At 33.9% G+C, this 24,104-nt stretch overlaps 1 protein-coding gene across 2 annotated transcripts in view; it reads left to right on the forward strand.

The window, feature by feature from the left end:
* Nucleotides 1-24,104, forward strand: part of LOC140437318 (gamma-tubulin complex component 2-like) — a 62,167-nt gene continuing 38,063 nt past the window's right edge. For both annotated transcript variants that reach the window (XM_072526782.1, XM_072526783.1), the window contains exons 1-10: nucleotides 1-170; nucleotides 222-386; nucleotides 6,500-6,635; nucleotides 8,253-8,496; nucleotides 9,991-10,226; nucleotides 18,301-18,429; nucleotides 18,503-18,679; nucleotides 22,658-22,832; nucleotides 22,887-23,288; nucleotides 23,345-23,691. In XM_072526782.1, coding sequence (XP_072382883.1) covers nucleotides 118-170; nucleotides 222-386; nucleotides 6,500-6,635; nucleotides 8,253-8,496; nucleotides 9,991-10,226; nucleotides 18,301-18,429; nucleotides 18,503-18,679; nucleotides 22,658-22,832; nucleotides 22,887-23,288; nucleotides 23,345-23,691 — 2,064 coding nt within the window. In that variant the 5' untranslated portion in view covers nucleotides 1-117. The remainder of the gene's footprint in view (nucleotides 171-221; nucleotides 387-6,499; nucleotides 6,636-8,252; nucleotides 8,497-9,990; nucleotides 10,227-18,300; nucleotides 18,430-18,502; nucleotides 18,680-22,657; nucleotides 22,833-22,886; nucleotides 23,289-23,344; nucleotides 23,692-24,104) is intronic.

The raw sequence follows: 24,104 nt of genomic DNA on the forward strand, positions 1-24,104 counted from the left end.
TTGACGTTGACACTGACAGCTAAAAATCGTTGTTTATGATACTTTTGGATTAGATTTAAACTTATAAAATAATAATAATAAAAACTACCCAACCAAAACGTATTTTTATCCAAAACAATGAGTGAATTTAAATTGCAACACATTGTGGCAGAATTACTGAATAGTTTAGGGTACGTACGTTATAATATCAGTTGATCAATTACTTTTAATTTATGTTTTAGTGGCAAAGTAAACCCTAATAAATTAGTAGAGTATTTACAAGCACGGGAAACAACAAGTTCGGCAGGATATTCTGTAGTTATCCAGAATCATTTATCCCGGCTCTCTCAAGATATTCCTGAAGCCCAAGCCTTTCTTGTTAAATATAATGACCTAAAAGACAAAAAGTAGGTACAGAAACTCAATTAAATTTATTTTTAAATGAATAGTAGGTACTATTATCTATGAAATGACCACAATCTTAAGAAAGATTAATGTTATTTACGGTAACAGCACTAGTAGATGACAGTACAGCTTTGCCTGGCATATTACATGGACCATGAAAAATGTTTTAATATCTCTGCTGGACTTATAGTCGAATATTCCTTTTAGTATCCAACCTTCTCTACGATACTTCTTAATCTTAGTCCTTATTTTTTTGAGATATTTCTGTCTAATCTCATTTTAAGTGATGATTTAAAGTGGTTTACAACATACAGAGAGGTTGCAATCCTATGTTTAATTTATTTTTGTGATATAAAATGTGTCTACTAGAACTAGGTTTAGCTGGTTTTGCTCATTCTTCTTCTTCTTCACGTGCCATCTCCGCGACGGAGGTTGGCAATCATCATGGCTATTCTGATCTTAGATGCTGCTGCTCTGAATAGTTCAATTGATGTGCATCCGTACCATTCCCTCAAGTTACGCAACCATGAGATTCTTCTTCTTCCTACACTTCTCTTGCCCTGGATTTTCCCTTGTATAATCAATTGAAGTAGGTTGTATCTCTCATTACGCATAACATGCCCCAGGTATTGCAGCTTTCGTGTCTTGATGGTTTCCAGTACTTCCATTCTTTTGTTGATTCTTCTCATGACTTCGTTGTTTGTTACTTCGTTGTCTTCGTTCATTCGTTTTGCTCATTACAAGTTGACAAAATTGTAGAACCCAAAAAGGTCAGATCTTAAAGCTTAGCATTGTTGTTTTAATCATAGACATATTATAATACAAATAGACTGAGTGCTACAATACAGTTGAGTTCCTCCAGAGTGACAGAGAGAAAACTGACGCAAAGCAGTCCCTGCATCTCTTTCTAATTGGCCAAATAATTGTGTCTAAAAGTTATGTTTATATTTGTTTTGATCCCTTTAGTGGGGTGACTAACCATCAGGAAGAAGGAACATTTATTCCATAATCTATCTCAATTTTTTATCAAGATTTTTTTTTTGATTAGTACCCGCTTAGCTTTCGTAGTATACAGTCGATTGCTCCTGTTATCAATAGTGCTACAGACACTTTAAATCAACAAAAACAAAACAAATTAGCTTATCAGTGTATTGATAAAAGTGGTCAACCAATTGACTAGTAGATAAAAAATGCATTAGTAGCATTACCTGCTTTTAATGGGACAGGAATTAATTACAACCAACAAATGTTGTCAACAAATAATAATGGACTTACTATACAGGATGTCCCACCTTGCAACACATAAACACCACAACACCAGCCACCTCAGAATATTGAAGCTCAACCAATTCCCACACAGTATGCAATAAATAAGAGTCAACACCACCATAGAAGATCATCAACTAGCGATGAAGAATTCTTAGGATTAGATGAGAGCGAGCAAAATAAAGAAAATCCTTGGCAAGTAGTCAAAAAAAACCTTGAAAAGAAGAAAAGTAGATGTTACCAATAGACCATCAGAGACAGTAACAAATAACAAATATAGTTCTCTAACACTCCCAGACCAAGAGGAAGAAGAATCCACTAAAACCAACAAAAACGCAAATAAAACATCAAAACCACCTCCAATATACGTCTACGGAGTAATTAAATACAATGAAATGATAAAACAAATAGATCTAATACCAGAATACATCACAAAATCCTTAGCAGACAACACAGTAAAGATAAGTTGCGATACACCAGACACATATAGGAAAATAATAAAATACGTGAGGGACAAAAATGTAGTACACCATACTTATCAACCTAAAGAAAAGCGTGCCTATAGAATAGTCATCAAACACCTACACCATACGATGGACATCAATGAAATAAAAACTAAATTAGCAACAAATGGACATAAGGTTAGAAACGCGATGAATTGCATAAGTAGAACAACGAAACAACCTTTAAATATATTCTTCGTAGACTTAGAACCAGCAGAAAAAAACAAAGACATGTACAAACTGACAAATCTTCAAAATAGAGCTATACAAGTGGAACCTCCAAAAATAACAAAAGGGATCACCCAATGCATGAGATGTCAGCAATATGGCCACTCAAGATCATACTGCAACAGACCATTTGTGTGCGTCAAATGTGGTGGTGAACACAATACATCAGCCTGCAAAAAAAGTAAAGATGCCAATGCTAGGTGTGCTTTATGTGAAGGTGCCCATCTAGCCAACTACAAAGGATGTCAATTCTATCATAACTTACTCAAGCCAAACAATGCTAACAATTGTATGAATATTCAACAAAACACTAACAATACAACTAGACCTACAATGCTTACAGCAACATCAGTGCCTCTAACCCATTACCCAAAACAATCGCAAGGCAGCTCTGCTAATGCAGTAAGAAATGGTACTGAACAAGAATCAAACATTAATGACATGATGAACAAATTCTTAGAGGAATTCAAAAGCATGTTACAACAATTACTACAACAAAACAGCATGGTCCTAAACATGCTGGCAACGCTTATATCTAAAATTCAATAGCTTCATTAAAATAGCAGAGTGGAATGCCAATGGACTTCCAAAGCACAAAAATGAGGTTGAGTTATTTCTACTATACAACGAAATTGACATTCTGTTAATAAGTGAAAGCCATTTCACAAGTCAAACTTACTTTAAGATATCTCACTACACAACCTATGCCTCAAACCACCCAGACAATACAGCCCATGCTGGATCAGCTATTCTGATAAAAAATACTATTAAACATGCAGTACTACCAAAGAAAATTGCTTGCAAGTTACAGTTATCAAATTCAGTATGAGGTCTTATGAAATAACAGTCGCAGCAGTCTACTGTCCACCCCGATAACTTAAAGAAAGAAGACTTCAAAAACTTCTTCGAAACTCTAGGACATAAATTTATTGCAGGGGGAGACTTCAACAGCAAACATATATTATTTGGATCTCGTCTCACAACAACTAAAGGCAGAGAACTAGTAAGCTTAATACATGAAAACAACTACCACCCTTTGTCAACAGGCTCTCCTACATGCTGGCCAATGTATCCAAACAAAACACCTGATCTGCTGGATCTATTTATCACTCAGGGCATCTTTCCTGGTTACATGGAGGTCATCCGAACTATGATCTCTCATCTGATCACTCCTCAATTATAGCAACTATCAGCAGCTTTATAGTCTACAAAACAGCCACACCAAGGCTACACACTGGGAGAACTAACTGGGAAAAATACTGCAGCAAATTAGAAGAAGATATTAGTCTACAAGTAAGCCTCAAAACAATAAGGGAGATAGACGAAACATTAACGGCTTTAAACAACACTCTTATAGAGGCTGTACAAAATGCTACACCTGCGAACAATACAGGTAGCAAAGCCCAATACATCCCAGCTGAAATTAAAAAGTTGGTAGCTCAAAAAAGGAAAGCTAGGACCAAATGGCACCAAACCCATGCCCCAGCAGACAAGACTACATTAAACAGGCTAAGTAATCAACTAAAATCCAAACTTAAAGAGGCACAAGAATTGTCATTTACAAACTACATAACAAATCTAAACTGGCATGATAACTCAATATGGAAACCGATCAAAAACTCCAAAAAACCCAAGACTCTGGTACCTCCAATTAGAAATGAACAGGGACCAACACTACAGTGGGCCAGAAGTGGTAAAGAAAAACAACGCTATTTGAGAGAACATACCAGTAATCAGACCACTAACCAAAAATGAAGTTAAACAAGAAATCCAATATTTAAATATTAGAAAAGCTCCTGGGCTAGACAAAATAACACCCAAGATGATGTAGGAACTACCAGATAAAGGAATCATACTGATTACTCTAATCTTCAATGCTATTCTATGATTAAACTACTGGCCAAAGCTCTTTAAAACCGCTGAAATAATCCTAATCCCAAAAGCAGGAAAAAATCCAAACAAGGTTTCATCATATAGGCCAATAAGGCTACTACCAGTCGTATCCAAAATACTTGAAAGTTTTACAATAACAAAATATTAACTCAGACCCCAATACGGAGGAATGGATACCCAACCACCAATTTGGCTTTTGAAAAAAACACTTGACAATACAGTAGGTTCATAGAATAGTACACACCATAAATTCTGCAATGGAAAGTAAACACTACTGCACAGCTTTGGCACACAGGCTTGATTTTCAAAATCAAGAAATATTTACCCATCACTTACCTGAAACTGTTAGAAATCCTATCTGAGCGGGAGAGAATTCCGAACAAGAGTGAATGAAAGTATTTCCAATAATTTTCCTATAAAATCTGGTGTTCCACAGGGCAGCGTTCTTGGACCAATATTATATGTGCTATACACAGCAGATCTACCCTCCACTAATGAAACCATCACTGGCACATTTGCAGATGATGCTGTCATCCTTGCAGCCAACAAAAATCCAAGTATAGCATCTAAAATTCTACAGGTACAACTGAATGAAATCGAGACATGGTCTTACAAGTGGAGAATTAAAATGAATGAAACAAAATCAGTCCAAGTGACTTTTACCTTGAGAAAAGACCCGTGTCCCCCAGTTTCACTTAACAATATCCAACTTCCCCAATCCTCTAGCACTAAATACCTAGGAATACATCTTGACTCAAAACTCACCTGGAAAGAACATATTCTTAAGAAGCGGAAACAAATTGACCTAAGAATGAAAGATCTAAACTGGTTAGTAGACAGGAAATCAAAACTGAGCCTTGAAAACAAAATCCTTGTATACAAAACCGTCATAAAACCTATCTGGACATATGGAATCCAACTCTGGGGATGTGCGAGCAAGTCAAACACAGCCATAATTCAAAGATGCCAATCAAAAATACTCTGAACGATAGCTGATGCACCTTGGTATGTGTCAAACCTAACACTTCATAAAGACCTAAGAATCCCGTTCATACAGTATGTAATCACTAAATACAACACAAAGCACCATGAAGCACTGGAATCGCATAGTAACCCCTTACTCCAACCTCTGCTAGAACACCAAGCCAATAGAAGACTCAAAAGGAACTGGCCAGTTGACCTGAAAACCAGTTAAAGTATTCTTGTCACTGGAGAAGACCTCATCACGCCAACAGGAGCCCCTTGCACCACAGCCAGCAAATTAGCTTATAGAACTTTATTTGTGTTTTGATTGCTAAAGATTGTGTGATGGCTCATTAGTATTTAATTCAGTCATAATAGTTTTTATCAATCATTAATTTTATCAAAATTTGATAATGTCTTGGTGATCCAGGTCATGATATCCATGTTGAGCTATTGAGCTTACTTTGATATTTGTTTTAAATTTCTAATTAAAGTTGAATTCTCATAACAAATTCCAGCTTGATATTGTTAAGGACGAGGCTTCATATAGTTTTAATATATCCAAAAAGTTGTTCTTCTATACATTACAATCTTGCAGTGCATCATTTTTTTTATATATTTTTCAAACCAATCTCAAATCCGGTCCCTGTGTTAATCCAATATTCTAATTATGATTTTCAGTTGATTTTCAAGTGTTCATGAAAAATCTCTGTTTGCGATACATTGGCCCAAAGAAAGGTACTCCCTCTGAGCTTTTCTGCAAAAACCACTTAGAAAGTATTTCATTGAGTTGTTGAAAATTCAAAATGAAATGATTTCTATGCAGATATGTTTTTAAAATAGTAAGATTGAGATTTGTTTTGTAGTTTCACTTTGCTTTTATTGATATCGAATATTGTTTGCATGCCAACTTCATAGATTCGTGTTAATAATGAGACACTTTCCCACTTTTTTCTATCTATAGAATCTATAAACTCTATAGTTTTTGTTCAAGTGTTAAAACATTTCTCTTGCATTTAACATTGGTTATTGTTATTTTGAAAACAAAGACACAAAAATGCCATTTGAATAATGGGAAATCATAGCATGAATAATTCACACATGAATAATTGGAGTTCTATTGTACTTGTTTTAAAACATTAATCTTTAAAATACTGGTTTATTTGCTTATAGAATATTATAGAATATTTAAAATACTGGTTTATTTGCTTATAGAATTATATATATAATTGAGTGTTGATTGATTTTTTTTGCAATTGTAGTGTTGATTCCTTAGATGCTTTTGTGCAATTATTGGATCAAATTTCACAAGATCATAGCTTAAAGGAGCTTTTGTTAAAAAGCAATAGACCTTCAATGTCTCCCTCCACAGAACTAACTAAAGATAATTTGCCACAGGTAAGAATAAAGTTAAAGATTCTTTTATGATATATTATGACTTCAGACAATTCCAATTGATATGTATTTTAATAATATGAAGAACACAGACCATATAATCGTCATGATAAAAATATCCTTGTCCAAGATCAGCCTGTCTCAGCTAAACCTGTCACCATTATCTTAGATCTTATTAGCCCTTTACTGATTATTGCTAACTTAACTGTTTGTAGCAGACTCTTATATTCCTAAGTGACTAAGCAGGTGCTGTGTCATCATTTAATCGAATTATTATCACCACTGGAAGCTGGTTTGGCATGCCTAGTGTTCCACATATACATGCTCGGTAGTCCATGTCACAGTGTCTGGATGCGAAACAGTGCCCAACATCATTTGGATTGCTAGATGTGTCATACTGGATGTAGCATAACTGCTTAATACCATATTTGATTGTCACCTATAAATGTGTGTTATCAAGCTTGCGAAGAATTATTTTATTCAGCCTTGAGTCACTAGTGATAGCTGTTGACCCGTGCCATATCCTTAGTTGATCCATAGATGCTTATTTGGTAAGACCTTCTTCTTTTTTTGGTGTGCCTATCCATAACGAATGTTGGCGATCATCATGGCAATCTTTATCTTGTCTGGTCAGGTTTTGAGGTTCTCTAACCAGAATTTCCTTCTTCCTGGATCTCACTTTCCACATATTTTTCCTTGTAGGAGGGCATATCTGGATTTATTTCGCATTATATGTCTTGAAGGTCTGTAGCTTTTCGAGATTTGATGATGATAAGTACTTTTCAGTTCTTCTTCATTCTTCTGAGAACCTTCTCATTTGTGACTCGGTCAGTCCACAGGATTTTAAGTATTTTCCTATCATACATCACAAATGCTTCCAATCTTCTGCACATATCTTCATTCATGGTCTAAGATTTAACACAATAAAAAAGGACAGTAGGACAAGGACAGAGAAGACGTAGCATCTCAGCATTCCTACTTTTATACTGAGAGATTTTGGCTCTTGAAGAAGGCCCTCATCCGGTTTAAGGTGGATCTAGCTTTTCCGTTGAGCACTCTTATCTCTAGGTTGTTGGTCTATTTTTCATTTATTATGGTGACGAGGTAATTGTAGTGCGTTACTCTTTCTACTGGGATTTGGTTGACGTTCTGTAAACCTTATTCATATATTTTCCTGACCCAATAGCTGATAGGGCATTTCCCTATCAGATATTTTTTGTCAGGATTGGGGACCCTCGCCCGTCCGTCTTCTATGAAGTACAGAAGAGCCCCTAGTTAATTCAGAACTCTGTCTCCATGCATGCTGAAAAGGACACGGAACAAATTTTATTTGATTAAACACAGTTGCTAATAGGAGCGACAGGAAGTTAACTCCACTACCTTTCGACTTTGATGATGTCTGGAAGAACAAACGAAACAATTACCGGGCACAGTCTATAAACCTTTAAAATAATATATCATAATTTTTGTACAAGTAATTGTATTATGGCAACACTGTAAAACTGTAAAGTTTCACTAAAAAGTTTCATTAAAAGTGAGTATTTTGTTTCCTTTCATACCTATGTATTAATCAAAATTTCTTGTTTCAAAAATAATATTAACCTGTTACATACTTTTTAGATTAAAAATCGTTTAAAAAAAGCTGTTACCAAAAAACCAACTAAAGACGATTCTATAAAATCAATTTTAAACACTTCACCAACAGTTCCACTAGCTAATACTCCCACAGTAGTTTCCTGGGTTCAGAGACGTCCACATATGACTTGTGATTTTTCTCCCAATTTTTCTCACCAGTCCATACCAACAGTACCTGTGGTATCTCAAGAAAATGTCCTTATTGAAGATTTACTTAATATCTTAATAGGTAAATATATTTTTTGTTTTCATTTTTGTTGATCTCTAGATCTCTAGTTTGACTATTTGTGTTACATAGAGCGATTCAAAGCGTTTGCGAAAGATACAGGAAACTCGATCCTATCAAAAATCGTTGTACAACCGAACACAATGACAGCTTCATTGCATTAAAGTCGTTAAGGAATGGTCACCTTAATGTAATTTAAGTGCAACAAAGCTTCGTGAGGTTTTAGCAGTAAATGTTAGTAAGTGGAAAGTAAGAAGAAGAGTTAAGGAAAGAAAGCTGACTCAGTGAGGACCTCAGTGCAACATTTACCCCATTCCACTGCAAAGCACGCCTGAATTTTGCACGAGATCATTCACATTGGATATTGTAGCTGTGAAGCTCTGACAAGACCAGTAATGTCTTTATATGGGGCGAGAGTGTTGCGAAAAGGAGCAGCTAGGTTATGGCAGAGGTTCATGCATGACCTGAGAATCTGTATATTGAGAAAATTCTGGCAGTTCATGTAGTATCTTGTATTATACCTTCGGTCATATTGGGGAAACTCTACTTTTATCCAAGATGAAGTTGATTTTTTAGGTTATTGAGTGGCCAGCATGCAGTCCCGATCTAAGCCCAATCGAGCAGTTTTTTTTAAGGGCTACAAAGAGGTGTATACTAAATTTTTTTCAAGCCCTTCGTTTAAAAAAGGGTTGCGCTTAAAGTACTTGAAGATGGTACTAAATGCATGCGAATACAACCTTTAAACAATCATATCTCGTTTAATTTTTAATTTATAGAAATAAAAAAATCAAAATCTTCAACAGAAAAAAGATGTTTTGTATTGTAACATTTTTTCGGTATCTTTTTCAGTTAATCAGTTATTTTGAAAAAAAAGTGTTTTTGGCGAGGATGAGCTTGTTACTTTCTACGTCACAAAAAATATAAGCGGACTTTATTTTAGTTATAACTTACCTTAATTTTCCTGCAAATCACTTTAAATAGTAGTGATTTTAATTTTTTTTAAGATCTTTAAAAAAGTTCCTACAAGTTTTTCATGAAAAATCTACCGGTTTCCGCTTATTTAACATCGTATGTTTGGATTTTTGTATTTGATGAATAAAAGTCTACTTTCTATGATGAATAAAATCTAAATTTTTGGAGTTATTCGCGAAAAACCGTTTAAAAACGGCTATTTTGACGTGTTATTTGTGAACGTTCAGTCACGAATAACTCCAAAAATATTGACTTTATGAAAAAACTTTAAAGAACATTTTAGTGTTAACATTTACTATTTTAGCGACTACCACGGTTTTTTTATAAACTTTTTCACCCTTGAGTTGGGGTGGTAAACCCCCAGAGGAAAAGCACATACTGGCATAAAGTAGATTTTGATCTTTGAGCTATTTTCTACCTACTGTCAAAATTTCAAGCAAATCCATGCATATAAAAAGAATTCTGAGCAGAAAACCATCATATCTTAATGGACTAATTATAGTTTTAATGTGCTCATAATTTTAGGTTTACCAGGATGCTACATAGAACCTGAAGAATTGAGAGATGTTTACGGTCCAAGAACTTTTAGGATTAATGATAATGTTCCGCTTTCTTTAAGAGAACTTATTAAACAGATATTACCTTTGGCCAGCCATTATTCTATAATACAGAGGTTTACAGAAGAAAAAATGAGGTTTGAATTTGGACAAGTTAACAATGCTTTGGCTGAAGCCATGCAGAATATTATTAAAGAGCATATGGTAAGTGGTCTTTCTCCTATAAAATACTGTTTTAGTTACCTGTCTCATAATGGTTTTTTAACCGCCATAAAAACTTTCACATGGATCATAAAAAAAATAAAAAATTAAATGACAGATGCAGTGTGAAACTCTAATATAAGTTTATTGTATTAAGAAAATGAATATTATTTAGCAATGTAATAAAGACTGCGCTGCACATGATTGAAAAATCTCTCTACTTTTTTCTCTCCCTCTCTCTCTCTCTTTTTCTTATATACTACTTATTACATAATACTTAGTCCCCTCTACTTCGTGTCTCTAGGTTTATCTCCCTTCATTAGAAAACCTTTCTTTCTTTCTGTCTTTTCTTTTCATATGATGTCACATGTCACTCTCTCTTCTTATATGTCTGTACCACTTCAATCTTTCCTCGAGAATTTTTATTTTTCTAGCAATTATTTTTGCTTTAAGTTTCTCATTTTTTATTTGGTCCATTCTTGTTTTTCGGACCATATTTTCAGATGTTTCTATCTCTGTTGCAGCTATCTTTTGCTGCTCATTTTATTTTCATGATGTCTTGAGTGGCATCATGGGTTGCGAAACAAACATTGTAGCATTTTTGTTTCACCCCTTATATTATAAAAACCGAAAAAGATTCTTAATGTTTTTGCGTCTCTGATATTGATAATTTAAACATTTTGGAGTTTGTTTGTCTGTTTATGATAAACAAATTGCTGTTTCGTTTGATATTGGTTCCGCCTAGATATTTGCGCAGGAAATAAACAAGAATCTTTCCACTTATGCTGAAAAAGAATGATTTTTTAGTGATAATGTCACTTCTCGGAGAGCAGCCAGAGAGGACGATGAAGTCGCGTTGGCCTGTTTTTAGTTTTTGTTGCAATTATGCACGTAGCCCGTAAATAAGAATGAGACAATCTATATTACAGTGAAGTACAACTAAAATATAAGTACATAATAACATGTCTCATTTCGAGAGGTAGTAAACAGCTAAACAAAAGTGATGAATAAGGTGATGAATTATAATTAAGTTAAAAATTTAGAGTCAGTGCCGGCTGGAGCTGGAGCTATGTACAAAAGGATTGTTGCAATATCTCCAACATAAAATTACATTGTTCCCTTTTATTTTACAAAACTGTTACAAAATAACTTTACGTTACGTCACGCCTCCCATCCCAAATCTATAGACCCACGTCTCAAAGCTCACCGTTGTGTCATTCAAAACTCCTGAGCGCCGGTTTGCAAGGTGAACTAACTGGCACCTGGATTTTGTTCTCTTTCCGTCCCCCCAGTTCCCATCCAGACAAGTTACGTTACAACATTCGTATCTGTACATACCTATATGACTGTTGTTAGTTTTATCTATTTTCCTTCTTTCTAACTTTACCATCTAAATTATTTATTACTCATTCTATGATGTGTACACACCAACGTTAACACATAGAAGATATTTTATGAACTGTAACGTATGATTTCACCAAATATGTACAAAAGGATTGTTGCAGTATTTCCAACATAAAATTACATTGTTCCCTTTTATTTTACAAAACTGTTACAAAATAACTTTACCTTCCGTCACGCCTCCCTTTAGAATTAAAACCTTTACGTTAACGAATGACATAAGACATTTTTCAAGACACTCTTGCGCTACCCCTCACAAAATACACACGCAATAACTCTACAGTTAAAAAACTGTCTTTTTTCTTAAGCGTTTTAGTTCAAGAATAATAATTATAGTGGTGAATTAACTCAAACAGATATTCCAACTTACTACCAGCGATATCGAAGGAAAATTATTGTAAATTAGTAGATTTATAAGTGTTGTGATGTTTAAAAGAATAAAATCTCAAGAAAACCAAGTTGTATTTTAATAATACGACACCCCGAGCTTGGAAGACGTTTAGCTAGGACTACGTCCCCAATCATTGGTCCTTCGAGCCGGATAAGAAGTTAGTTGGAAATCAATAGTTAAAAATCACCGCTGACAACAAGGTATAATTCTCAAGATATTTGTTAAAAGATTGTTGTCCAGAATTAAACACTTCCAGTTATAGACAAAGTATATGGATTCAAAGACTTTCACGACATAATATTCTAGATTACAGAAGCATTTCCAAAGGAATAACCTGATTACTGGAGATATAGGTACAATTTATTGACAAAATTTTAAAGTTTGACAGGTATTTAAATAGACTTATTACGCTGAATATATTAAAATAAAGACGCTTTGTGTTTAATTCTTAGTTAATATTTATTTTTTTCTTTTTTAATGTATATTTAAGCTGTTTGATTTATGTTTAAAATTTTCTAGAATAGACTTTAGTCTGTGGATAGTCTGAGTTACGTCATACTTTCTTAACCGTTCTCAGTGTTGAGATGGGAACTAACGATTTACAAAAAATGTTTATGTAACTGCTGTTTTAAAACATATTTTGTATTTTTAAATATTTTGTATTTTGTCACATTGTAAATCCAATTTAAACTTATGGAAAATGAAAAGAAATCTCGCCAATATATCAAGGCAAATATAACGCGAATAGTAAATTGGGTAGAAGATAATTTAGAAAATCAAAATAATGAATATTTATTGAAAATTAAAGAAAATACCTTAACTCATAATTTTGAGCAATATTGTCTGACGCAAGACCATATTGAAGACTTAGGACAGAGATAAGTTGGAATATCTGTACTGCAAAACTTTGGCCAAAATTAGGCGCGAATTAACAAATATTTCACAGCCTTCAGCTTATAATGATAACTTCTCTAGTAGTAACAGACATTCAAATAATATTTCTCATTCTGCTATTAAACTACCACAAATATCAATATCTATTTTCCAAGGTGAATTGCAAAAATGGTTGCCTTTATACCAATTATATACATCTTACATCTCTTCAATACAATGTGTATACTCACCTTACTTACTTACTTAGTCCTAAGCCTTTCTACCGTTAGGTGTAAGGCTGGTGGGGTTAAGATTTGCACTGTTGTCTCCATGCTATCCGGTCTTGTGTTAGATTTCGTGCACTTTCCCATGTCAATCCTTTCTTCTCAACTTCTTTTCTGATTTCGTCTACCCACCTAACTCTTGGTCTTCCTCGTTTGTTTTTCCCTTGCATTCTCGTTTCAAACACTCGTTTTGTTAATCTTTCATTCGACATTCTACACACGTGTCCGAACCATCTTAGTTGCCCCTCTACTATTTTTTCGTTTATTGGTTCTAGTTTTAGGTTTTGTCTGATTGTTTCGTTTCGTATTTTGTCTGTCCTCTTTCTGTTTGCTATTTTCCTCAGGAACCTCATTTCCATAGCATTGACTCGAGATTTTTGTCTCCCAGTCAATGTCCATGACTCGCTATTATACATGATTGTAGGTCTAACTACTGATTTAACGACTGCCGTTTTTACCTTCTTCGGTATTTCTTTTTTTCCCAAAAATGTTGTTTTCATAGTGTTAAATAAGCTTCCTGTTCGTCCCATTCTCTCATTTATTTCCATGTCTTGTTTACCGTTTGATTCAATTATTGCTCCTAGGTATTTAAAATGTTCCACTTGTTCTAGTTGTTTTCCGTTTAATTGTATTGCGTGTGTCTTTCTCTTATTTGAAATTATCATTGTTTTTGTTTTCTCTGTATTTATTTTCATATTTATGTTTGACAGTTCTTCTTCTAGGATTTCAAGGTTGTTCTGAAGGTCTTCTCTGTTTTCTGCTATCAAAACCATGTCGTCTGCGAATAGAAGCTCTGATAGTTGAGTCTGTTTCATTTGCCAGTATCCTAATATTAGTTTTCTCATTCTTCTCTTGGCTTTCTTTATTGCTGTATCCAGTACCACTGAGAACAGCAGTGGGCTCAACACGCATCCCTGTTTGAGGCCTTGACTTGTAGTAAATTCTTCGGATTCCTCGTTGTTGGTTCTCACCGTATTTGTATTATTATTGTACATATCCTTTATTACATCAATTGTTATCCTGTCAACTCCTCTTTCCTTTAATGTCCTCCATACGTCCTTTCTTTGTATTCTGTCAAACGCCTTTTCCAGATCAATAAAGCATATATGTATTTCTCTATTTTTATTGATTACTTTCTCACTTATTTGTCTTATTGTGAATATGTGGTCTTGCGTGCTTCTGTCCTTCCTGAATCCACATTGTGTATCTTCCATAGTTGGTTCTATTTGGGTTTTTATTCTTGTTTCTATTATTCTTGCGAATACCTTCCCAGGAATACTTGATATAGTAATACCTCGGTAATTATTACAGTTTCTCTTGTCGCCCTTTTTGTGTATTGGTAGTATAATGTCTTTCTTCCAGTCCTGTGGTATTTCTGCTCTTTTTATGATATCATTCATTAGTTCTTTCATGCTGTCCACTCCCTCTATTCCCATGAATTTTATCATTTCCGGGGTGATATCATCCTTGCCTGGTGCTTTGCCTAATTTAACTCTTTCAATTGCCTTTTCTAGTTCCTCTGTTGTTATGGGTTCTACTTTTTGTTCTTCATTAATTTCTTGTATCTCCACTATGTTGTCTACGTCTGTATGAGTTAGCTCTTTGAAATGTTCTCTCCATCTTTCCATTATTTGGTTTTCTTCTGTTATTACCTTTCCATTCTTGTCTTTTATATTCGGCATCATGTGTTCTTTCTTTTGTCTGAGCTGTTTTAATGCGCCATAGAAGAGTTTTTGGTTTTCTCTATAATTATTTGTCATTTTTAGTCCAAACTTTTCCCATGACCTTTCTTTTTCTGCTTTTACAGCTATTTTAACCTCTTTTCTTTTTTCTTTATATGCCTCATAATCTTCAGGGCGCTTTGTACTTAGATATCTCTTCCATTTTTCTTTTTTGTTCTTTACTTTCCTTCGTATTTCGTCCGTCCACCATTCAGTTCTCCTCATGCTATTATTTGCTATTTTTGTCTTCCCGCAAGTTTCCTCAGCAGCTATGATTAAGCTGGTCTTGAGATTTTCCCACTTCTCCTCTATACTAGCAGTTTTTGCCCTACCTTTCAAAATATTGTCTAATTTTTCTTGGAATATCTGCTTATATCTTTCTTCTTTTAATTTGTAGCTTTTTACTTTTTCATTTACTACCTTTCTCCTCTTTTCTTCATTTTCTTTTGCTGTTCTCATTCTCATTATTACTAGATGATGATCACTGCCAATCTCTGAGCCTCTTTTGACTTTCGTGTCTTGTACTCTTTTCCATTTGTTGCTACTTACCAAAAAGTAATCTATGATTGATTTTTCATTTCTACTTTCTTGTACTCTCGTGTATTTGTGTACTTTTTTATGTTTAAATTTTGTATTTGTTATAACAAGTTTATTCTCCATACATATTTCTATTATTCTTTCGCCATTTTTGTTTAGTATTTCTTCTCCTTCTTTTCCCATGCATTCCTCAATTCCATTGTTATTATTTCCGACTCTACCGTTTAGATCTCCCATTACAATTATATTTTCTTCCCCATTGTCAATTTGCATTTGGAGCTCCTCGAAAAATTTATCCTTCTCTTCCTTTTTTGCATCTTCATTTACTCCGTAGGCTGTTATTATTGTCCATATTTCCTCGTCTATCAGTTTCATTTTCAGCGATAATATTCTCTGGTTAACATATGTTTCTTCTATAACGTATTGTATACTATTCGGTGCAATTATTATCCCTACGCCTTCTTTTGCTCTCTCCTTTGCATCAGCTCCTACCCAAAATAACCAATATCCTTTGTGTATCCTCTTAAAACCTCTTCCTTTCATTTTCGTTTCCGTTATTCCTAATATTTCTATTTTTTGTCTGATCATTTCTTCTACAAGTTCTACCTCTTTTCCATTGATGCTTCTTACGTTCCATGTTCCCATTTTTATCTCTCCTTTTTTCTGCGGTATATCTTTCATCTTCTTTCTATTCTCATCCTTGTTTACCTTTGCATCGTGCTTTTTCCTATCGTTATTCCTATTCGTCGCCCTGGTCGTCATTGTCAGATCCTTTCCGTTGCTTTGGTCGTTATCAATGTTCCTCGTGTGGGTGTAGTTTTCTAGTTTTTTGGATGTTTTTCAAGTTCCTTTTTTATTTTGTTCCATCTCCATTCTTCTTGGTTTACTAACACCTTGTTGTAACCAATTTTGACGTCTTTGCCTTTCTCTTTTTCGTTTTTTGCAAAATTTCTTAGGTGTTTCTGCTTTTCTTTCTCTTCTCTGGTCAAGTCATCATTGATGAATACTTTCTCTCCTACGACGTTTTTTAGTTTATATTTTTTTGCCATAATCTCGTGTTTTTCCTCTTCATTTCTTAGTTTTATTACGCATGTATTCTCGCCTATTTTTTTTACTGTTGTAGGTGTAATATCAATTTGAAGATGTTTATTAAAAAGTCCGTTTATTCTTTCTTTTAGGCTGCTTGGTTCATTTGTATCCATTTTTAGACCATTTATTACAATGTTGTTTTTTCTTCTATTTTTTTTCGATTATTTCGACTGCTTTTTTCATTTCTTGTAACTCTCTCCTTATTTCTGAATTCTCTTTTCTTATATCCTGATTTTCTTTTTTTAATTGTTCGTTTTCTACTGTCAGTTTTAGTAGAGCTTCGTTTGTTTTGTTTTGTTGGTCTTTAATTTCTCTTATTTCAGTTTTTATTTCTTTCTGTTCTTGCTTCATATCTTTTTGAGTTGTGTTCATTTCTTTCATCATTATTAATAACTGGTCTAATTTCTCAGATTCAGTTGTTTGGCGTTTTGTAGGAGTTCTTGGTGTTTTTTTGCTGTTTACAAAAAAATCTATATTTTCTCCTTTTCTTTTTCTTCCTTCATCTGTAGAGTATTCGTCGCTGTCCATTCTTACAATATTTTCTTTGGCCTTTTCTTGTTATTTCACTGTTTATCTCCTTCCCTGTCCTACACCGCGAAAAGAGTCGTCGACCAGTCAACCCGTCGAATCTCCGACCCTTATCGGTGTTTATATGTGGGTCACTTCTACCGAGTTACTTTTCGTTGTAAGTCCCGTTTTCCGAGTTTTCTTACAGCCGAAAATTAAAACGATATTTATTCACCAACGCCACTTTGCCGTGTCTGATATTGTCAAGCAATATTGTCTGACGCAAGACCATATTGAAGACTTAGACACAGAAAATCTTGATGTGGAGAACAGAGATAAGTTGGAATATCTGTACTGCAAAACTTTGGCCAAAATTAGGCGCGAATTAACAAATATTTCACAGCCTTCAGCTTATAATGATAACTTCTCTAGTAGTAACAGACATTCAAATAATATTTCTCATTCTGCTATTAAACTACCACAAATATCAATATCTATTTTCCAAGGTGAATTGCAAAAATGGTTGCCTTTATACCAATTATATACATCTTACATCTCTTCAATACAATGTGTATACTCACCTTACGCCATCAAAAGAGTTGCTTCAAATATTTGGCTTGCAGTCATTAGAGCAAAGAAGAAACATGCATTGTGTTGTGTTTATTCATAATATCATTAACAATGTTAAATATAAGACATATCGTTTGATAAACTTTATTAGGTTTCATGTGCCAAAGGTCAACTTAAGGGTAAACAGTAATGACCTATTTTCTTGTAGTCCATATAATTCTTGTGCAATAATAAACTATATGCAATATCAGTGTAATCAGTTAATAAAGATCTGTGATATAGACCTCTGTACCTGTAGTGTAAGGGATATTAAAAAATGTTATGAATAGATAAGTAATGGATTGAATTTTAAAATTTTATTAACTTGTGTCTTTTTTTAATGTGTTTTACTTTCTGTGTTTTTATTTTGTACTTGTGTGTATATTGTAGTTTTTGTGTGTATATTTTTATACCAAGTAATGAGCACTCTTACATGTAATTACTACCTAGGTGGTGTTTGTAAGTTTTAATAAATAAAATAAAAAATCTTTAATTAAAGAAGACCAAGGTCTTACTAACGTACAAAAAAATATTTATCTTAAATCATATTTAAAAGGAGAACCTCTCACTTTAATAGATTCACTTAATGTTACAAGGATGAACTATTGAATAAATAAAAAAACATAGTTTGTAGAATTTTTTACATTATTTTTTTTTTGTTTCAGTTATTTACAATCCAATTGGAAAGCGAATTTCGATCGAAGAATCTAACTATACAGAAACTATGGTTTTACGTCCAAAGAAATATGCAGAGCTTAGGAATTGCAGCAAACATAGCATCATCAATAAGTAAGGTATGTATCAGAGCTATTAACTTAAAGACATAAATTTATTAGTATCATATTATTTTGACATTTATTATTGTAGTCGGATGCAAAAGGTGGAAAGGTTTTAAGTTTACTTCATGATCATGTAAGTGGTTCTATTGGTGATGAAAGAGCTCAACTTCTGTGTCTAAAATTGATGGAAGCTGCATGTTATCCATATATGAAAATGTTGGGAATGTGGATATACAAAGGAATCATCACTGATCCAATAAACGAGGTATGTATTGAGGTAATCTTGTATTTTTATCGCTATTAAATATAGTGAATAAGTTAAAATAACTAGTACGGCAAACTAAAAGCTATTGTATGGGTAACAAAATTCAGTTCGTTATGCAGACAACTTTTCACAAATCGCTGAGTCTGAAGGCATATCCAAGGATAAATTGGAGAGACATATTCCATTAGTCGAACATATACATTAGTCGAACAGGCCGTAGAAACCCTTCGATAGTTTTCTTCTACTTCTTCCTATCTTGTGCTACATTTTTTAGTCTTTGACTTTTATAAACTTTAAGTCTTATTGTCCGACTTTTTTTATTGCAGCTTTAGTTTCAATTAATTTTGTAGGTATTCTCTCTTTCGGCATTCTAGTCGAAACCTGATTCTGAGCCTCCTCAAACCTTGAATTCTTCGAAAGCCTTTCTATTTTTGATTGTCCATATAATTGCATTATTTCATTGTTTGTTTTCTTTCTGCATACATTGCCCTCTTTTAAATCTCCATATATCTTTCTAAGAATCTTCTGTTTCTATTTATCTATGTAATTTTGGCCCTATTTCCTGGCCTAAGTTTCCGTAGTACGACAAACTTACTAATTTCAACACTTCTACTTTTTAGGTTACTGTAACATCAGGCTACTGATGTTACCGAGCTTTCTTCTTTGAGCTTAGGATAAGCGTTGGCGAGTTTCTCGTTGTTTAATTTACTACGGAAGTCATTCTCTGATATTATATTATGTCCCAATGTTGTGGGAAATAAACTGAAGTATGTCCAGCAAAGTGATAACTTAGTGCCTTCTTATACTTGTTTTTTTTTATTATGATTTTGATTGATTTGGCCCGTTCTGATACTACGACTATGATAGAAATAAGGGTACGTACCCACAGAGCTCTCGATGTAAATATAAAGCCTAATATGAACTGCCGTGCAGTTCTCGGTACCTGACAGCAGTTTACCTGGCTCAAGCCCCATTACCACGCCAAGGTGTATAAAAACGAAGTAGGTCATATCGTTTATAATAAATATAACGTGGTTGTAACTACGCTTTCTTCTATTATAAAATGTTTAGTTCGTTTACTATCGGGCTAGCCATAAATATATATTTTTGCAAATATTCCTTCTCTTCTTTCTTCAATTGCTCTTTATACTGAGGTATTTGATTTCGTTTTGACCACCAAAATAGGTAGACATAGTTTTGTTTTTATTATGGATTGAACCAGTTTTTTCAATTTGAAAATTTAAAACATAGCATCTATCCTTCCATTGTGCTTTTGCCAGTTTGTCAAAATTTGCATAAGTGAGGATGTTTGGAAACCCCATGATAAAAGCGTAGAATATATTCATTGAGGACTCAAGATATTAGATAATAGATTTTTAAGACAGTTTTCTAAAAACTGCTGAAGTAATATTGTTCCTTTTAGAATTATTTCTTCCTGACGTTTCATCTGCAACTGCGGCAGTCATTAAAGTTAATGCAGCAACGGACGTAACTGTCGATCGCCTGTTGATAATCTTCTCGAATATCTGCGTTATTTATAGCCTTTACAAATCTGTCGAATGGTCCCAATCATTAGAGAAAATTTTCGTGAGGCTGGAGACGACAGGTTTTATATTTCATATAGCTGATAGTAAGTTGATAGGGTGTTTTTGCATTTCTATAACCTCTCTGAAAATCTGTGATATTCTATCAATGACCAAAGCGACAGTGTGTTAAGTTAAACAAGTATTTACACTAGGTTTTTTACACAACTACATGTAATACAATAAATTTCTCAATTTGAGAACTCTCTACACTCAATGATCAATCTCAGTGTTCCTAAGTTTTTAGCTGGGGTTTCGTTCGACTAAAACATTTAAAAATGGAATCTGTTTGTTGTTCGCCTTCATGGTGAACTGGAGCTTACAGTTTAGGGTATTGTGTTCATCTTCCCCATCAGGTGAACATGAATTTACCAGATCTCAAAAGTTCTTTAAATATCAAATACAATACAATGGCTTTTTATCTGCTAATTGCAGGACTTCCTTGAAAAAATTTGTAATTGTCGGGTACAACCGGTTGCCCCCTATCATTTAGTTCTTAAAATCCACCACTCTACTGGAAATATGTTGTGATGAGTGATAAAAAAGATCAATAATTTCATACTACAGCCTATAAACTTCAAAAACATTTTACTATTAAATATTCCTTCTTTTTTTTATCCTTGACTGATTTACTTTATTTAGTTTTGTAATTTGTTCCAAATATGTATTATCTTAACCACAGACATACAGACACACATATTTAGTAAATCTCAGCTTCTAGTGACATAAGTTTCCTCGGAGTAAGAAGTTCTCCAAAAGCTTAATCCTTGAAAGTTCTTCTTGACCCCAAAGCTATCCTTTCACCTGGCCCCAAGCGCATATAACGTTGGGAAGGCTTACCAGCTTTATCTTGGATGCGTTGGGAAAGGGAGCATCCGAGAGGCAATTGCTGTGGTGAAGTCTCCTAATTTAAGAAGTAGCGGTAAGCGCCTTTCTCCTTTTATATTCTTGCTAATATCTTAAAACCTCTTAATTTTTCCTCTTTGCCGTATGTATGCCCGTCCAGCGAGCTAACGACCTTGATCTTTTGCTCTCTGTCCAGAGTTGGGTGTGCTAGTCGATCAGCGGCCGATTCGTCAAAATCAATTATGCTTTCCTTGCCAATTGATCGCTCGAAGAGTCTGGCCACCAAGCGTCTGTCGGTATGCTACCTCGATATTCAGGAACCGCAGTTCCCTAGAGCTAGTTTATCTACAAAGGAAACTCATTAGTATATGGAGTAGTGTTATATATAAATAAAGGGGTGAGGCATTCATTCTAACTGTATAGAGCCCTTACATACCTGGTATATATTTTTTTGGGATTTTTGTGTTTGTAATTAAATAAAAAATTATTTTTTTCATTTTTTGTATTTTTTTTATATTTTCGTCTTAAAAAAATGTGATCCACATTCATTTACCAGGCCCAGCCCTAGGTTAGTTCTCTTAACTGATATTCGGATGATTTGTTAAGCTAATAAAAATTTCGTACGCCTTGTCTTTCATTTGTTTCAATACGCTTCTCTGTTTTGTGTTCCTATAAATAAATCTTTCTGAAACGTTGTACAAATGTCAACAACTTCTGTTATGTAATTTTGGGCTATTTTTATATTCTTCCTGTTGGTCTTGCAGGTTTGGCCCCATGCTGCTGAAGCATATATGATTGCTGTTCAGATTATACTGTTTGCAATTCTTAGCGTTTGTTTTCAGCCTTAGCCTTCTTTTTTTCCTATGTGAGATCTTAGTTCACTTCTTAATACCTTGGATTTGTTGATAATGTTACGTATATATGGTATGTATTAATTTTTTATCCATTATCACTCCTAGATATTTCGCTTGGTTGGATCAGTATATTTTTGTGTTGAACATCCTTATTTGGTGATCTGGTCTGCCGAATATTTTTTGAAACATAACAGCCAGTGATTTATTCAGGTTTATGGCAATTTTCTACTGTAGATTTCAGTCTTTCAGATGATCTAGTCAATTTATTAGCTTAGCTACCTTTATCAAAATTTAATTAACAACTATATTTCATTTAGTTTCGCATTTTAAAGATTGATTAAGATTTTTTAAAGATGTGTTAATATCATACATACATTAAAACACATACGAATATTAAATCAAATGTGGTCTCGTTTAGGATTAGCAGTTTTTGTTATTCAGTCCTCATAAAAATGTCACTTACTAAACGGCTCCCTGACATCCAAACTGATAATTTCATACCAGCAAAATTCTGCTGTTTAAAAAATCGACCCACGAATAGGAAAGCTTTTTTGGTTCTTGTTTTAGCAATTGCAAAGTATACTATAATTACCAAAGTATAGTATAAAAAAGGGTAAATTCTGAACTCGTTATGCGCACAGGATGTTCTTACACAATTTCAATAACTTGTCCGTTCTCGCTAACAGTTTATTTAGTTTCTAGTCGAAGACAACGAACTTGTACAAAGGGAAGATATGCCAGTTAATTATTCTGCCGATTATTGGGAAAAGAAATATGCAGTCCGAAGGGAAAGAATACCAAAATTCCTGGAGCCAGTTGCAGATATAATTCTCAAAGCCGGAAAATATTTGAATGTTATACGACAGTGTGGTAAAAACCTTAAACCAATAGTTGTAATAAATTTCTACTTCTATTTTCTTGTAGGTAAACCAGTGAAAAATAAAGTTTTGCCCATTCAGTACAAAATAGAAGAGAAGCACTATATCGAAGCCATAGAAAAAGCCTACATGTTCGCAAGTCAGACTCTTCTAAATTTAGTAATAAAAGAAAAGGACCTCATAGGAAGATTAAGATCTGTAAAACACTATTTTCTCCTAGATCAGGGAGATTTTATTGTCACTTTTCTCACCTTGTGTGAAAAGGAGCTGGGGAGATATTCTGTGGACGTTAATCAGACTTGTGTAGAATCTCTTATGGATTTAGCATTACGATTATCTAGTGCCATAAACGATCCTTATAAAGATGATTTGAGAACTGAATTGCTACCATATGATCTACAGTTCCAGATGTTTAAGATTCTGAGTATTCAGACAAACTCAGAACAAGGTGACATTATTTATTGTAATGGTTTTTATATAATTAATCAATTTTAAACTTTTTAGAATATTGGTCTGCAGCAGAACAAGAAAAACTACTTATGATCCAATCGTTCTCTTTTGGGTACGAAGTTCACTGGCCTCTTTCTCTAATCTTAAACAGGAAGGCGCTAGCGTGTTACCAAATGATTTTTCGTCACCTATTTTACTGTAAATACATCGAAAGAATGATCTGTCAAGTGTGGAAATCAAATAAGGTGGCTAAAAAGTTTCAGTTTGAAGACGCGCAGCACTACAGAGCAGCTTTCGCTTTGAGACAGAGGATGTTACATTGTATACAAAACTTGGAGTACCATATGATGGTGGAAGTGATAGAGCCGCATTGGTGTGCGTTTTTAAACAAAATAGGCAAAGTGAGTATAAGAATATAAGATGTAAATAAGGACAGCTAGCAAAACACAAGGAGTTCATTTTTTTTGTCTTCGGTACAGCAAACATCACATCTACCATATTTGGAGATTCACAGATATTTTTTTGAGTTAATGATGTTTTTTGTATACCAAACTTATTGTCTAAACAACTGCTTGGCACTAAGTGGTGTAACGAAAGGGTTTGCTTAAAGTTCTCGGTTTTTCTAACAAAACAACATTTTTAAATATTTTAAATTAGAAATGTATACAGAATTAGAAATTTCAATTTACAGAGTATTTTCTATAAAAGCTAAATACTAGCAAGTTCTTAGTGGCAGTTCATACTTTCTTCTACAGTTTTTTAAACTTCACGGCAGAATTGTACAAAAATCTATGAATATAGTGAATGATACAAG

This window comes from Diabrotica undecimpunctata, chromosome 3, assembly GCF_040954645.1.
Source record: "Diabrotica undecimpunctata isolate CICGRU chromosome 3, icDiaUnde3, whole genome shotgun sequence".
In the NCBI taxonomy this organism is placed as follows: Eukaryota; Metazoa; Arthropoda; class Insecta; order Coleoptera; family Chrysomelidae; genus Diabrotica; species Diabrotica undecimpunctata.